This window comes from Ixodes scapularis, unplaced genomic scaffold (assembly GCF_016920785.2).
Source record: "Ixodes scapularis isolate PalLabHiFi unplaced genomic scaffold, ASM1692078v2 PGA_scaffold9__187_contigs__length_104089568, whole genome shotgun sequence".
Classification (NCBI taxonomy): Eukaryota; Metazoa; Arthropoda; class Arachnida; order Ixodida; family Ixodidae; genus Ixodes; species Ixodes scapularis.
The window spans coordinates 53059056-53076079 of record NW_024609884.1 but is presented as its reverse complement, the minus strand read 5'-3'; the positions used below and the strand labels follow the sequence as shown (position 1 = coordinate 53076079).

At 44.8% G+C, this 17024-nt stretch overlaps 1 protein-coding gene across 2 annotated transcripts in view; it reads left to right on the top strand.

Moving 5' to 3' along the window:
- Window positions 1-13336, top strand: part of LOC8026781 (eukaryotic translation initiation factor 2-alpha kinase 1) — a 44774-nt gene extending 31438 nt beyond the window's left edge. For both annotated transcript variants that reach the window (XM_029992945.4, XM_042287144.1), the window contains 3 exons: window positions 3875-4012; window positions 4106-4201; window positions 13027-13336. In XM_029992945.4, the coding sequence (XP_029848805.2) occupies window positions 3875-4012; window positions 4106-4201; window positions 13027-13185 (393 nt within the window). In that variant the 3' untranslated portion in view covers window positions 13186-13336. The remainder of the gene's footprint in view (window positions 1-3874; window positions 4013-4105; window positions 4202-13026) is intronic.
- Window positions 13337-17024: the final 3688 nt, after the last annotated feature.

Genomic DNA, 17024 nt, shown 5'->3' with positions numbered 1-17024 from the left:
CTCTGTGGTTCATAGCTTTCACTGTTATAAAAAAACACGGCCCCTCCTTCCTCTAAGAAGCACAAATAGTATGTTCCAGACTAGAAACCGGAACACTGGCTTTTGTCATGATCCAAAGTGCTATGACTTGTTCTAAGGGAACCTTAATGAGAAAAATGGTAAGGCCCCTTTTGTCAGTGATACGAGATTTGAAAGAAAATCGGGGTGGAATTTTTTTAGGACCATTAAGTCTATGTGCTGACACCAAGCTCAAATGTAAAATCCAATCTTTTATTTAATTTTTTTGCATTGGGACATTGAAATTTGAAGTTTATCAAACAAATCCAAATTAACAAAAAATTCACTAATGTGTGTTTTTTCTTTTTTTTTAATTTATAAACATAGAATGTTAGGTATGTTGTACCGACTTGATATTACATGCGTATCTCAACACACTGATGTACACGTTGGAGCAGTAAAGACTAGGGTTGTGCGAATATTCGAAATTTTGAATAGTAGTTCCGAATAATACACTAGTCGATATTCGCTTTGAGAAGAACTGCACTATTCGCGTTTTTCAAAGTGTTGATTGCGGCGGGTTGGCCCCGTTCAGTGCATTTCGTACCAAGTCCCTGTACGAATAATAATAGCAATACCCGCGGAAGCGAGCTCCGCGGGTGTTGCTTCTCCTCAGCACGCCGGTGCTTGGTAAGAAGCGCACTCAACGGGGTAACCCGTTGAGTGCGCTTCTTGGAAAAGTATGAATATCGTAATGGCGTGCTTAGAAGCAAAGCATACATTCAAAGGTGGGGTGGTGCACCTCTGCCGACTGTATTTGAAAATAAATGAAAACTTTGTGAATGTATCAAAGCTGTATGTTGGGCTAGTTGGTATTGGTCTTGGGTTGCCAAAGGCATGGTAGCGCTTTTTTGGACGAGGACAAAAGAAAGAAAGACAAGACAGACACGAGCGCATGAAATTCAGCGCTCGTGTCTGTCTTGTCTTTCTTTCTTCTGTCCTCGTCCAAAAAAGCGCTACCATGCCTTTGGCAACCCAAGATTTGTGAATGTGTATATCTACATTGCAGTAAAAGTTTTAAAATTAAACTGTTATGCAAGAGTATACTATGTTAGGCAGAAATGCCCTTACAATCTGCGTTCATCATGCATGATTCTTTTTTAACTCGAGATTAAAGAAAGAGGAATTTAAATAGCTAGATCCGTAAATTCACTCAATTGGGTATAGTTGGCCATCTCTACAGGATTCATTTTATGTGAAATCCGTTGTTTACTTGCCATACCAAGACAATCAGACCTTCTAAGGTCACAAATCATAAATATAGATAGATTAAACTTAGCTTATAAATGAACAAGTGGAACAAATTTCACAAGTTTAGCTGGGTTTTTGTCTATGCATTATGCAATGCTAGTGAAAGGCGTGGAAAAACTATTCGATATTCGAATCGAATTCGGCCAAAACCACTATTCGCTTCGAATTCGCTTCAAACTCAAAATCCACTATTCGCACAAGACTAGTAAAGACCTCTCCAGAAAGACTGCCCCAGGGACAAGAGAACCACTTTTTGGAGCATGCTCACTGGGTTCTCGAGGCTGGTCTCTCCCCGGCGTGCCTGCTAACCGTATCTAGCAGGCTGTGATTTCGCTTGTTGCAGCCTGTGTAGGAGCTATTTTGGAGACTGCTGGTGCCTAAATTCTCGCGTTCTCAGTTTTTTGTGTTTTATGGCATATATACTTTCTTAAGCCATTGAGAAAGCATTCTACCATCTTCGGGAATAAAGACAAACAACTGCAAACTATTTTTGTGAGTATGAGGACAAGACGAATGCGACCAAATGTTTGGAATGTTCTGAAAACGACTGGAGTGTTCTGTGCTGATTTTTCATGCTGCCACACACTCAACAGCATTAATCAACAGAGTTCTTAACTGTAAAAAATATTTGACAACTGAGGATAGCCGAAATGCATGTGTATCCCTCGCAAACAAATAACCAGGGTATACGACATGCATCACACATGAAATTCAGCAAGTCTCGACTTTTATTCAAATCATTCAGCAAACACATAAATATAAATGAAACTCTCCATTTTCAATCCATACCGATTGAAGTAGTGAAAGTGAAAGAATATAAAACATTAGGAATTATATTTTCAGAAAACTTGCAATGGTATAAACAGATAAACCAGGTCGTCAATATATTATGCAGAATTGTTGGTGTACCCGCACGTTGTAGAGCCTTTCTGCCCAAAAAAAATAAAACTACAAATATATCTTGCATTATTTAAATCCCAAATAGCTTATAGTCGTCTCGTTTGGGAAATGACCACAGGGACAGGTCTTAATAAGATATTATTACTACAAAAAAAAAGTTTTGTGCTGTGTTGGAAACATTCATTTCAGAGCCCACACAGAAGCTCTATTTTCACGATACAAAATTATAAATATACATTGATTTTATGAGTACCTTGTGACTGTCATTTCGTTTTTCTTCTGAATAGATTAGTTTTCTAAACCAAACATCAGGATAATTCAAAAACATGCCCGCCATCCTCGCTCACTACTCTGAGAAATGGAAAGTTTTTTCGTTTCGTACAAACTACAGTTACCAGTTTTTAAAACATAATCTACCCTCATTGCCCAAAAAATATCATGTAAATGACGTGGACATTTATAATATAAACCCTAAATCATTGTACCTACTTTTTGTATAGAATTTTTATGTAAACCTGTGAAAACTAGCTCTTTTATGCATGTATTTTACTTGTTGCCTTTTGCTATAATCTCCACAGTTATTTTCGTATCTGAGTAGCCGTCTGCCAAAGTACACGAGGCCTGGACCTCGTCAAGTCAACATGTGTTGACTTTTTGTCCATGGATCCGGCGTCTGTAACCTGTACAGATGCCGAAATAAAATTTTTATCATTATTATCTTATTTTAACAATATATTGTATGGTACGTGAAATATTTTTTTAGAATGTCAAGACTTGCTCATTCACAAAAACCGTGCTATGTTATCCGAACAGGGTTTATTTGAGAAACATTTGATATAACACAGCCCGTCCAATCAACTCTGTCGACAGTAGCCACTTTATGACGATTGGAAGGAATCGAAGAGGAACATGTTTTGGGGCAGGTTTTGGGAAAAGCTTGCTTTTTGCACTGTGCCAAAGGAATGAAGGTGGTGTGTCTGATCCCCCTCACCCCAACCCGATCAGCTATTTTCGGTGAAGGCGAGGAAGAACATTCTAAGGATTGTCTCGGCATAGAACCCTAGTCATTGTTCGCAATGTCGCTTCACAGGCCATTCAGTGTTCTTTCCTTTGTTGCCCGGAAATGCCGAGCAGAAATGCTAGAATAGCAGGCACTCGGGCTACGAGACTTGGTTTTCACGATGAAAGAACACAGAAAGGTTATCCAGTACAAGTAAGGAAAATAAAGTTGAAACTTCCATGAAAAGCCTGAAAAGTCAAAGTGTGCAATGCATGTGGAAATTTTTACTGAGTACCAAGTTTTTGCAGTTAAGAGAGCCGCAGAATATTTCTTGCTGCTAAGTGTCTCAAGAGTCGCACTATTTACATAATCATCAGCAAAATGGCAGGGCCAGAGATCTTTTTTGGGGAAGTGTATACCACGTAATTTCCAGCTGGTTCGTGATTGGAGCGGGTGGCCCATAGCTTTGGCCGTGGTGTGTTATGGTGTGAGGCAAAGTATAAGATGCCTGCAGTTTGCTGGGAGCTTATTACGTCCTATCCATTGATCTCTGGTATCTCTCATTCAAAGAAAGAAGGTTTTGTGCATCTCGTTCACAACTTGGATTCACCGAATCACCCTGACATTGCTGGAACGTAATGTTTTACATGCTCGTGCTTGGTGCAGGTGGATATATATAGCCTGGGAGTGGTGCTGACTGAGCTGGCCTGCCCCTTCTTCACCGCCCATGAACGAATCTCGGAACTCCAGAAGCTACACCAGGGGTGCCTGCCGAGCTCGCTTAGGAATCATTTACCAATCGTGGTATGATTGCACTGTCCCTAGCCGCAGTGTGTGGCTAATCGGGAATAATTTCCGTTTTCATTGGCCCCCCACCCCTTTCCTTTTCCACTACAGGCATCTACTGTTCAGGCAATGTGCCACCAGGATCCAAAGGAGAGACCAAGCGCAGCAGAGATATTACATTCACCACTTTTTATTGCCAAGGATGAGGTGAGCCTTGGATTGTTGGGATATCGAGTAATAATCATCTGGTAAATTTTTGAATCAACCCACCATTTTCAGGTACCACCCACCGATTCGGGAGATTTTGGCGTGAGCTGTGCATGAGCGAGGCACAGGGTGCTAGCACTTCACCTGAAAGCATGCCCCTATCAGAGCCGTATATGTAGAGAGTTTGGTCATTAATTGGTAAGAATAGGGCAACACGTGATTGGCCAAAATTGTTTTAGTGACCTTGGGTGCAATGATCGGCAGCTCTTGTGACCAACCACTAGCCACAATTCCCCTAGCGGAGGCCATGATCTTAAAAATATTGTCCAATCACAATTCCTAGGTAAGGATGTATTCAAGTATTTCATTTCAGAATTCTAGAGCTAAAATTTGTCATTGTTTGTAACTGAAAGGGCAACGCACGTGACGTCATTGTCACGGCGACATTTAGAACACGCTTAACCTTTCTTCTGATCATGGCCGCTGCCGCGGCCATGACAGAGTGGTCAGTAAAATCTACCGATTTGGCTCCATGGGAGTTTTGACCCAAACCCCGACCGCGCACCCCACATTCACAGTTTCGCCTCATGTTTCAGGAAATTTTTTCTTGTCAATGTCACCTTTCCTGGTTGAGTAAATACACTCAGCACCTTGAATATCCCTTTTCCTATCAACCTCCTACAATTATACATTCGTGTACTTTCAGCCTCATCCAGAAACGAAAAATACCTGCGCCACGCTACGCAAATACTTCAAGGTCATCCTAGCTCATTCTTACTTCGCAAATTCATCACGGGGGAATACGCGGCGATGGCGGCGACGCCGTTTTCGCCGCTCCACCCAGGCTCCCGCCGGCTCCTCCCATTGACCAGACCTTTGCAAGTGCGGTCTCAGGGCGCCGCCATCTTGCCCAGTGGGGTGCGCTTGGGCGCGGCCATAATCCGATTATGACGCCTTAGCATGGCTTCATAATCGGATTAGGACACGTCCAAGCGCACCCCAGCAAGCAAGATGGCGGCGCCCTGAAGCCGGACTTGCAAACGTGTACATACGGCTCTGGCCTCCATTGAAAGAGCGCTCGTGCCTTAGAAGCATGCACCTCTATTAATAGCTCTCAAACTTTAAGTGATAATAACAGTATTGTACCTTTAGAGTGTCCTTTCATATCCAAGGTTGTTTTTTTTTTTTTTTGCTAAGATAACTTCAACCGATATTAACAATATCATACTTGTTCAATAGGTATATTGGTAAGCTTGCATTTGATATATAATTTGCCATAAATATGGCTGTATGAAGGTTATCATTATCCAAGCCCAACATATCATTGTCATGTAAGTTATTGTAAAACATCTAGGTTCTTGATGTTTTTAAAATTACATATGAAAACTATGGTCATTCGGCTCTTCTATTGCTCTTCGAAAATCTACAGTTTCCTTGTGCAAAAGGTATCTTAAAGGGACACTGACAGGGTATTTATGCTCACCGAGGATTTTAGTTGTACTTGACATATGAGAGCCCAACTACCCAGAACACGATTTGTGGCTCAAAATTCGGTTTCTTTCCACCCGAAAACCGCCGATCAAGAACTGGCCAGTTCGAGTCTCGCTCACTCTCTTTTCCGATGTCAAGGGCCATTTTCTAAGATTTAGACACAACCACCAAATTTAATCAAAGTCGTTGGTCATTGAAGGTACACACTCGATATTAAAAATAGAAAGAAAAAAAAAAGATGAAACCCATTTTTTGTGGCTTCTACAAAGCTACAAATACGTTGATTGAAAGAAGTTGCTCAGAGAACCAGAAGCATTCTGTGCGTGCACCGCGTCGCTTCGCGTATCGTGAGACTGGCGGAGACGGCGATGTCGGCAGACGACGGGCATGGGACCTCTACTTCACAGGGGTGGAACGGCTGCGCCATTTGCGCTATTTTGCGCCAGACGCATTTGTCTGCGCCATCCTTCGCCATATTGCGGAAACTGCGCCACAGCCAATACCTCTCGCCATTATGCACCAAATCGCAAAACGTGCGCCAAAAACTTTTGATATTGTCTTGGTTTCGGTTTCTGTCGGCTGGATTGGTAACAACGAGCATTTTTTAGCTTGGTTGGCCTTGCGAGCCTTTGTTCTGTTTATTTTCCCTGTGTATCCCGAATCAGAAGCGCGTGAAAAAACTCGCGGGTCGGATTCCGAGCGCTACACCACATACGACTTGATAGTTATTCTTGAAGACTTCAACCATAAGCGGTTAAGCAAGTCGGCCGAGATGAGGTCGAGTCGTTCAGCTTCAGATTGTCTGAGGCTCTGCGGCCCGGGATCCGAACGTCAACCAGTTGAAAACAAATAGGCAAAATATTCATTGTAATACTTCATCGTCACAAGTTGGAACCGCATTCCCGCAAGATAAATCGTGATTTGATAGAACTGAAACGCGGTCCGATCCGAAACCTTGCCGGCCACCTGCTCTCACGCGAGCGGTAGATCTGCTCGGCGTACTTATTTAACCTTGCTCCTGCTGGTCGCTTAGAATACGATAACTCCGTTAATCGTAGTCGGCTGTTTCGATATTGAATTGCACAATAGGATAAACTCGAAAGTGTTTGCCCTGTTCCTCAGCGCAACTGCGCGTCCGTTGATTACGCACGTCACGTGGTTCGCACATATAATTACTATGTCGAGCACGTCTGGGTTGTGCGATAAGCAGTGCTGTTTTGCATTTTGAGCAGCTGAAAACCACTCAGAAAATATCAAGTACACTATCTTCAGAAACATACGGTACTTGCTTTTTGGTTCTCATTAAGGCTCACAAAGTTTCAAGTTTTCGCATCTGTTACACTGTTATCCCATCTGCCCATAGCCGGTAACATTTCAAGAACGAAGTGGAAGCTCCTCCCACCTCTTTCCACTTTAATAGAGCGAACGCTGCAGAGGAGGCAACTTCCTCTCCACCGTTCGCTCCGCTGAGTCCAAGACAGAAGCTGAAGCGCAATGAGAACTGATCTGGGCTGCTCCTAGCCTGCTCCAGAATGTAGTTTTAGCTGCTCCCAACCTGCTCCAAAACAGCTGTTTCAGCTGCTCCCAAGTACATTTCATGAGTTCCACCCCTGCTTCAGAACTGTCGTTCGCGGTACCGGCGAATTCTGTCTGCCTTCCAAAGAGAAATTTGGGACCGATCAAAAGAATTGGTATTCATCCCGTACGACACGCCCGACCACCAAGCCGATTTCCACGAAGACGTCGCCGAGCCGTTGCTCCCTTCTCGTGGCTGAAGACATCGCTCATGCAAACGTCAAGCACGAAGTGTGTACTTCGAGTGTAATATGCACGCGTACGATTTCTTTACTAGGTGCGAATGTGGCCAATGCGTGGTGCTTCCCGACTTTGACCCGGGAGTGCTTTTGTTGAATGAAAATTGGCAGCAAACTTTCCAACTTACAGTTGACCGGCTGCATTACTACTATGGAAAAAGATTCCCCAGTAGCGTACTGTTTTTTTTTTTTTTTTGTGTGTGTTTATTACATATTGCGATATTTACAGTTTATTTTTTTTTTACGATTATCACTGAAAAAACAAATGTTGTGGTATGGGATTCCATTTTTGATACCCGCGAACTCAATGTAGTCTCTTTCCACAAAATGCAATGAGCACATTAATCGGGTAGCGTCCGCTTTCCGAGGTGCCCCGTAAATGTTCTACAGGAATTGCAACCAGCCATTGGTCCCGATCACGTTGATCTTTCGGAAATTTGTGCAAACTCTGCCGCACAGTGACACTTTTTTCGGACGCAGGACATGTGAGCCAGCTCTTCACGCAACATCTTGGGGGTATTCTTTTCGGAGCCGATCGCGGAAATTCCCCACGGGCACTCGCTACTCATCTCCAACTCCTCAATGTACAAAACAACAACTTGTAGACCCTGAGATGGGGAACAATAAAAAAACAGACGAACACAACAAAAACTCAGATTTTGTTGTGTTCATCCGTTTTTTTATTGTTCCCCATCTCAGGGTCTACAAGATATTAATTACCAGCTCGCCTGCACTCTATCACTGCTTACAAAACAACTCATGTTAAAGTATAGAACAGCGAGCGGAACAAGCATAACTGCAAAGGAATCGCACGGCAAACAGTTCCCGCCACGCATGTCGTCTGCTGTGCATTAGCCGCCTCGGTGGCTCCGGGGCGAGAGCGCCGGCCTGCGGATCCCCAGGTGGCCGGTTCGAATCCCGATCGAGGTGCCCGCAATATGTCGGAGGCTTATTGCGGAGAAGGCGCCGTGTAACCAAGCTTTCGGTTGCACGTCAAAAGATCCCCAGGTAGTCGAAATTAATCCTCAGTCCTCCGCTGGGGCCTGCCAGATGCCCGTTGTAGGTTTGGCACGTAAAACCCTCAAATTTGACTTTGTCTGCTGTGCACAGAAAAGAAAAATAATAATTGGAGGGGAAAAAATACGCACAGTCGGGTGTAGCCACGTGACTTCCGCCACTCACTTACTCATCTCCACTTCTCCGACCTGCGTGCGCGGGTTTCAGTTTCGAGCAATCGCTTTTTTTTCTTTTTTTTTGCTTTAATAAATATATACGTGACTCTGTTGCAAAATATTAATTGGGTGCTTTTCCGACACCATAATAAATCGCCTAACAAAAAAAAAAGATTAAAAAAAAGGAGGGGGGGGGGGGGGGTGTCAGTGTCCCTTTAACCTCGTGAAACACCCACATATGCTACTTGTGACGATCGCCCAAATCTGGAAATCAGTCATCGATCCTTTCAGAATTAAAAACTCGGGAACTAAAAATTTGACACAAATACGATTTTCACTTTCGTTCTACTATACTCCGCTTCACCTTATGTTGTACCGCAGCGAAGGCTAGAAGCGCGAGTTCATAGCGTTGGCAGCTGCCCTTAAAGGGACACTGACACCCCCCAAAAAAATGTTTTCCTTTTTTGTTACGCGATTTATTATGTCGGAATATTACCCCATTAATATTTTGGAACAAAGTCACTTATTTTTTTAATAAAGCCAAAAAATGCAACTGCTCGAAACCGAAACTCCCGCACTTCACGGAGAAGTAGAGAGGATAGAGTGGCGGATGTCACGCGGCTACACCCAACCGTGCGGGTTTTTTTCTTTTTCTCCGCACGTAGCCATTGGCGACATGCGCGATCGAAAGCGTCGCTGTGGTCGGCTTTCTAGGATTGGCGAAATGCAGACTATGACGTCAGCAAAGGTTTTCTCATCAACAGAAATAAGAGGAATGTAAGAACTTTAATTTTGACGGTGTTGGCAGTGTTGCTTTGAGAACTCAATCATATCGAGCTTCCACCATGCTAATTACAAACACCGTCGAACTTGTTGTTCGCAAGGTAATGACGTCACGAGAGGGAACCGTAGGAGGGCGCCACCAAAACATCTCGCCGCTAATAGAGATCATACATACTAACTCTAGAGGAAAAGGTCCACCATTTTCCCATGCATTCTGGCTGCAGCAAGCGGCGGTGCATGCAGCCAGACCCTCGGGGTCCCACATGGTTACCAACTGCCCTTCGACTTCACAAATATAATTATATCATCAGAGCAGTTACATGAACTTCAACAATCCACGAACTTACCGGTGGAAAGATATTCGCGTTCCTTTCGAAGCTTTCTTTTTGCATAGCGCGCATATGTGCGGCCTTCCGTCAACACTAAACTAAACAAGATAACCGAGATCACCGGCTTCGCCATAGGCTTCGCGGATGGCCGCGCCGTTGGCCGCGCCGGCTGCGCCCCAGAAATACGAAACCGCGCAACCACCAAATTTCAGAGATTTCGACAGAAGGGAAGTTAATGCAGCGTAATGAATGTACCGCTTTTTATAAGCGTTAGTATAGCTCAAAATTTAGTTTACAAAGCTAAATTATCACTATTTATATTGTTGAGAGTTTTTAGTCTTCGCGATTATCATTGCGACTGTCGTCCTTCAGCTGGCAACATTGGTTTCTCTTTCTCGTGTTCTGTCCAGGGGGGTAAAGGTGGGTGAGGAGGAGTGGCAAATTTGTGCGCCGACACCCGGGGTCCCGAGTGAACGAGCGCAAAAGAGAGCGACAGAACACGAGAGAAAGAAAGCAACGTTGCCACGGTAAACGCGAAGAGTGAAAACTCTCAGCAATATAAACAGTGATAATTTAACGTTGTAAACTAAATTCTGAGCTATTCTAACGCTTATAAAAAGCAATAAAGTCATTACGCTGCATTAACTACCCTTCTGTCGAAATCTCGGAAATCTGGTGGTTGCGCAGTTTCGTATTCCTCAACCGCGCCCAGCCGCGCCCCACCGGCGAAGCCGGGTATATGGTTTAGTTTAGCGTTAACGCGAGGCCGTACATCTGCGCGCTATGCAAAAAGAAAGCTTCGAAAGAAACGCGAATATCTTTCCACCGGTGAGTTCGTGGATTGTTGAAGTTCACGAAACTGCTCTGATGATGTAACCGTGTTTGGGACCCCGAAGGTCTGCCTGCATGATCCGCCGCTTGCGGCAGCCAGAATGTATGGGAAAATGGCGGACCTTTTCCTCTAGAGTTAGTATGTATGATCTCTATGGTTCTGTCGCTCTCTTTCGCGATCTATCACTCGGGACCCAGGATGTCGGCGCGCGGGATTTGCCACTCCTCCTCACCCACATTTACCCCCCTGATATCATCCGAGCAGTTTCATGAACTTCGACAATCCACGAACTTACCGGTGGAAAGATATTCGCGTTCCTTTCGAAGCTTTCTTTTTGCGTAGCGCGCAGATGTACGGCCTCCCGTCAACACTAAACTAAACCAGATAACCGGCTTCGCGGGTGGCCGCGCCCCGGGAATACGAAACCGCGCAACCACCAGATTTCCGAGATTTCAACAGAAGGGAAGTTAATGCAGCGTAATGGGTATGCTGCTTTTTATAAGCGTTAGAATAACTCGGAGTTTAGTTTACAACGTTAAATTATCACTGTTTATATTGCTGAGAGCCTTCAGTCCGCGATTACAATTGCGACTGTCGTTCTTCAGCTGGTAACATTAGTTTCTTTCTCTCGTGTTCTGTCGCTCTCTTTCGCGATCTTTCACTCGGGACCCAGGATGTCGGCGCGCGGGATCTGCCACTCCTCCTCACCCACCTTTACCCCCCACCACGTAGCAGACGGTCGTTCGCCGTGCGATTCCTTTGCAGTTATGTTTGTTCCGCTCGATGTTCTGTACTTCAAGATGAGTCGTTTTGTACATTTAAGTGTTGGCAGTTAGTAGTGAGTGCCCGTGGTGAATCCCCGTGATCGGCTCCGAAAAGAATACTTCCAAGATGTTAAGTGAAAGTGGCATTGTGCGGCAGAGTGCTCAAGTTTCCGAAAGATCAACGGGTCGGGATCAATGTCTGGCTGCAATTCATGTAGAACAGTTACGCGAAGCTCGGAAAGCGGACGCTACCCGATTCATATGCTCCTTGCATTTTGTGGAAAGTGACTACATTGAGTTCGCAGGTGTCAAAAATGGAATCCCATACCATTTAGTTAAGTGACGTATCGTCCACAACAATTTTTTTTCATTAATAATTGTAAAAAAAAAAAAAGAAATGTAAACATCGCAAAATGCTTGACAAAAAAAAAAAAAAAAAAAGACTGTACGCTTACACCAGGGATTGAACCTGTGCCCTCTGCCTGCGAAGCGGACGTCTTTCCACTGAGCTACTGAAGGAACTCTCATGCGCAGTAATGAAGCAGGTCGACTGTATGTCGGAAGTTTACTGCCGATTTCCTTTCAATATGTCCACTCCAGGCCTGAGGTCGGGCAGCACCACACATAGGCCACATTCGCACCTCGCAAAGAAACCGTACGCGTGCGTATTCAACTCGAAGTACGCACTTCGTGTTTGACATTTGAGCGAGCGATGTCTTCAGCTTCGAGAAGGGACGACGACTCGGCGACGTCGTCGTGGAATCGGCTTGCTGGTCGGGCGTGTCATATGGGATGAATATCAGTTCTTTTGATTGGTCCAAAATTTCTCTTTCGAAGGAAGACAGAATTTGCCGGTACCGTGAACGACAGTTCTGAAGTAGAGGTCCAACGCCCATCGTCCGCTGCCGTCCGCTAGTCCCACGATACGCGAAACGACGCCATGTTGAGAATTATGCAGTGAATGCACCGAATGCTTCCGGTTGTCTGTGCTACCTTTTTTTTTTTTTTTTTCAGTCAATTTATTTGCAGCTTTTTGGAAGCCACAAAAAATGGGTTTCATATTTTTTTCTATTTCTAATATTGACTGTGTGCCTTCAATGACCCACGACTTTGATTAAATTTGGTGGTCGCGTCGAAACCTCAGAAAATGGTCCGTGACCACAGAAAAGAGAGTGAGCGCGACTCAAACCGGCCAGTTCTCGATCGGCGGTTTTCGGGCGGAAAGAGACCGAATTTCGAGCCGCAAATTCTGTTCTGGGTAGTTGGGCTCTCATATGTGACGTACAACTGAAAACCTCGCTTAGCATAAATACCCTGTCAGTGTCCCTTGAATGCGCGAGAGCTTGTGCCGCTGAGATGCGCCCCAGAGCAAGGAGCTGACGCTTGTAGCCTTTTCTGCGGTACATCATAAGGTGTAATAGAGTATAGTCGAGAATTAGCCCAGCATATATATTTTTTCACAACTTTTTTAATCATCAGCTTGTTTTCTTGTGTAATTTGAAACGAGATTGTTCATGATTGTTGAAACTTGATCTTCCTTTTGGGACCTTGCTGAAAGTTTTGGATTGTCTAATGTTGTATTTTACTACAAATGACTAGTCTAGCTTACTTCACCATATCATTATTGTGATTCTTTCCAGATTATCAAAGATCTGAAAAACAACTTAGTCGAGCTGAAAAACAACTTAGTCGAGCGTCAAAAGGAGATAGAAGACCTTAAGGAATCCCTCAGAATGAAGACCCTGGAGCTGCAGTGGTATCAGGAGCATTATGGTCCTAGCAGTTTAAATCAGCAATAGTCTGTCTAAGAGCAGTTGTCTTGAGGGGGGGAAGGGGGAGGGGTGGAGGGTTGTTGTGCTGCTGCTCTTCAAAGTATGAAAGCCATTGATGGTAGGTAATGTGATAACCTTGTGCCAAAAATATTCAATAAACTATTTTTTATAAAGGGGACTCCTGTGTATTCAGACTTGCTGCACATGTTTGGGATGTATAAACATATGACCACTGTCCGTTTTCCTCTTGAAGTAAAGCCTTCAACATTGCAATCTCTGTAGGGGCTTGCATTTTTCTCTTTTTTTTTTTTTTTTTTTTTGCTATAAAGACGGCGAGTCTATCTGCTAGCACATGGAAATGCAAACAGATTACAATACAATGTCCGAATCGTTTGCTTCTTTGTAATATTTAGCAAAGATGCAATGGCGTCAGCATTGGGAAATGCAAACGGAGTATATTTCTACGTCCAAATCATTTTCCTTCTTGGAATAATTCACGAAGATCTTAGAAAGCTAGTATTTATCCCACCAGACATTCCCTGATGTGCAGTCAATTTTAGCAAGGACACGGCTTTCGAGTTTCACCGATGGTTAGCCTCAAACACTGTTGCTAGTGTCGCCCCTCAAGCATTTGCGCTGGCGCCAGATACGGCTGCGGCGCATAAGTAGCATTTTGTGACTGATTTTGAAAGTACAGGCTGTACAGCCACAAAAATAAATGAGAGAAAGGTCAGGTCCCCTCTATCCTCCACCCGCTTTCGGGGTCAAATATGTTAAATGTTTGTTTTCTTGGTTTCCTTGCCTACCTGGTACTTTCATACCCTCACCTCTCTACCGCTATACTTCGTTTCAGATTCAGTCCGAGCGCGGCCGATGTTATGAGCCGAAGGGCCAATCAAACAGCGAAACAGGCACAACGTCATGGCGTGCTCTCTGCAGTTGATAGGACCAGCCGATATTCGCCGTGTCTCTCTGCGTGCTCCTCCGCCGGCTAGTCCTATCAGGCACAGAGAGCACGCCATGACGCTGCGCTTTTTCCGCTGTTTGATTGGCCCTTCGGCTCATAACATCGGCCGCGCTCGGACCGAAGCTGAAACGAAGTATACTATATTCTGCTCCCCGTTCAACACCTGCAGATGCTACACAATAAACAGGGCCGTGGTACTCTCTTTTCTGTGTTTGTGTCATCCGTCGCCTCCGGTTTCAAACAGGTGTGACTCGTGTCCAATCTGCACTCCGTGCCTCTGTGGGTTTAGTCTCAAATCTAGACCCAACTCCGTGTCGGTTGATGCCAATGATTGCTGCAGTTTAAGTGTTTGGCTAGGTCAGCCTAGTCCTCGGAGTAAGAAATGGGGCAGTGGGAGTGAGGCAGAGAGAAAAGCTCTGCTGGGCGTTTTCAGATCAGAGCGAACAACCATTTGTCCTGTAACCATTTTTAATCTTGATAAAAAAAATTTTGCTGACTCTATGCCAAGAAGAATAAAACCAATCCTTGTTTAAAAAAAAGGTCTGCGAAAACAATTTATAAGTCACGCGCTCGTTTTGCGTATCGCGCGATGTTGGCATTTCGGGCGACTTCCCCCCTAAAAGACTGTTCTGGCTAGGGGTCTATAAATATTTACTGTCAAATTAGGCATAGGAAGGATTGACAAAAAATATTAATCACCGAGTATTAGGGTCGTTATTTTGAGAAACAAAATCGCAAACGCGGCACATTGCGCAATTATGCTCTCGATTAAAGATTTTGTTTCTCCGTATCTATGACAGCTAAGGTCTTCAAACTTTGCCAGTGTGTTGCCCTGTATATAGTTCATCTTTGCATACAATATTGTCCTGGTTGGGAGAAATTTTCAAAAATTGCTCACACGGGCATTTAACTAACTATGCGTTATTTTGAAAATCATTAAAAAAAAGGGGCCATCTTTAATATTCTTTAAGCTCTCCGAAATTAATGTTTATAATATGTACTGACAAAGCATGCAAAAACATAATGCAGTATTTGTGTTGCGAAAAGCGAGAAATTTGGCCAAATTGACGCTAACGCGGTTGCTATAAATGGGGCGTGGGTTGCTATAAACTGGGCGTGCACATACCCGTTCTTCACAATTTCATTATTAAAAAGCCCAAAGAAGCTACGGGGTGGTCAGGAAAAGACGTTCACCGCACAGAGGTCGACATTTTCGTACAACCGACCCAAAAATGCCCATGGGCCGGAGCGATCGAGAGGTGCCACGGTGTAACATGCTTCGCGGTGCCTGTTTCAACAGCCGGTGTGTAGCGTCCCCGTCTACGTGACGTAAAGGAAGCAACCGGGGCGACTTCGCAAACAGATCAGCCTATGCAACCTCTGCGTTCCATTTACTTACACCTCCTGCACCAGCGCAGAAAAGTGTAGGGCAGTCTACTTCCGTTATGTGTATTTAGATACGACCAGAAGTACACCGCCCTACACTTTCCTGGGGTTCCCGTTTCGACCCGGCTCAAAACGACCTTCGCGTTTCATCCTTTCCCATTTTGACCTATCTCAAAACAACCTTCCCGCTTCGGCCATCGTTCGTTATCAATTGGGTCGGTTCGTTTGTATTTTTCGTTAACAGTTGATTAGGTTCAAGCAGAGCCGTAAATGGGGAGAGTTTGCTCATCAGACTATGATCTCGCCGCCGTAACGCTCTCCTCCCGAGTGAGCCAATCAGCACGCGGCGCAAAGCGAGAGGCATGAGCTCATGCGCGTGAACTCCCGGCTGCTCCTAGCTGAGCGGGGAGGGCCGCCATTTTCGTACATTCTCCCGGCGGAATGCGTGGGATCGACCTCTAAATCTCGATTATTTCCTTTTATATCACTGGCTCTGGCAAGAAAATGATATACTGTTATTCCTCGGTGGGTTAAAAAGCTAATAAAAGAAGTTTTCTCGACGGATGGCCACAAACTTTTATTCAGGCGAAAAAGTAGTCGGCCCGTAGCAGACGACGCGTAGCCTCAGCAGTGCTCTTCTCCGCCAGGTCTACGGTAGCGTTGGGAAAAAATGGCGGTCGTCTCCCCTCTGCTCCCCTCTTTCTCGCTCCCTTTCGGCGCTCTTCTCCAACGCCTTCGTCGCCACCCGTGTCTAATGTCTGACCTCTTTGCTTACCTCACTTCTCCCTTTCCCGAAACAACCTTGGAGACATGGCACCGTAAGATAAACGCTGCGTCAGGGAGGGCTCTCCCGAACATTTACAGCTTCATCAGCTTCATCGCTTGACATAGGATATCTCTGCAGCAGCTTGCAAATGGTGGTGCCGTGCGGGCCAGGGGACAGCCGCCTTTCTGATGGCGTGACTTTTTCTGTTCGACTTCCTCAACCAAAGCGATAGCATTTTGTGGTTTATAAATTTTTTCCTGTTTGCGCGAGGGTTCTGTGTTTGAACTCGCAAGAAAATGAAGTCGCAATCATATGCCTGTCGACCTGTCTAATCTATCACTCTTCGAAATATCCGTATAACACGTTTGCAAGTCCGGCTTCAGGGTGCTGCCATCTTGCTCCGTCCTAATCCGATTACGAAGCCTTGCTAAGGCGTCATAATCGGATTATGGCCGCGCCGAAGCGCACCCCACTGGGCAAGATGGCGGCGCCCTGAGACCGCACTTGCAAACGTGTATTGATATTATTTATTGCACTTGGGAGGTAGAAATGTACAAGCGTGCTGGTGTAGGGGGAAGGCTGATGCCTATGCAAATAGTGTGTCACAACACCGACCGTACGCAAGCGCTTTGGATAACCTAAAAATAGCGTCGCGATATAAAACCTAAGGTAACGCTAATTTTTAGTCAAAGTGCTTGCCTACATTATTCTAAGACTTCATTATTATACAGAGCGCAACACTGTTAG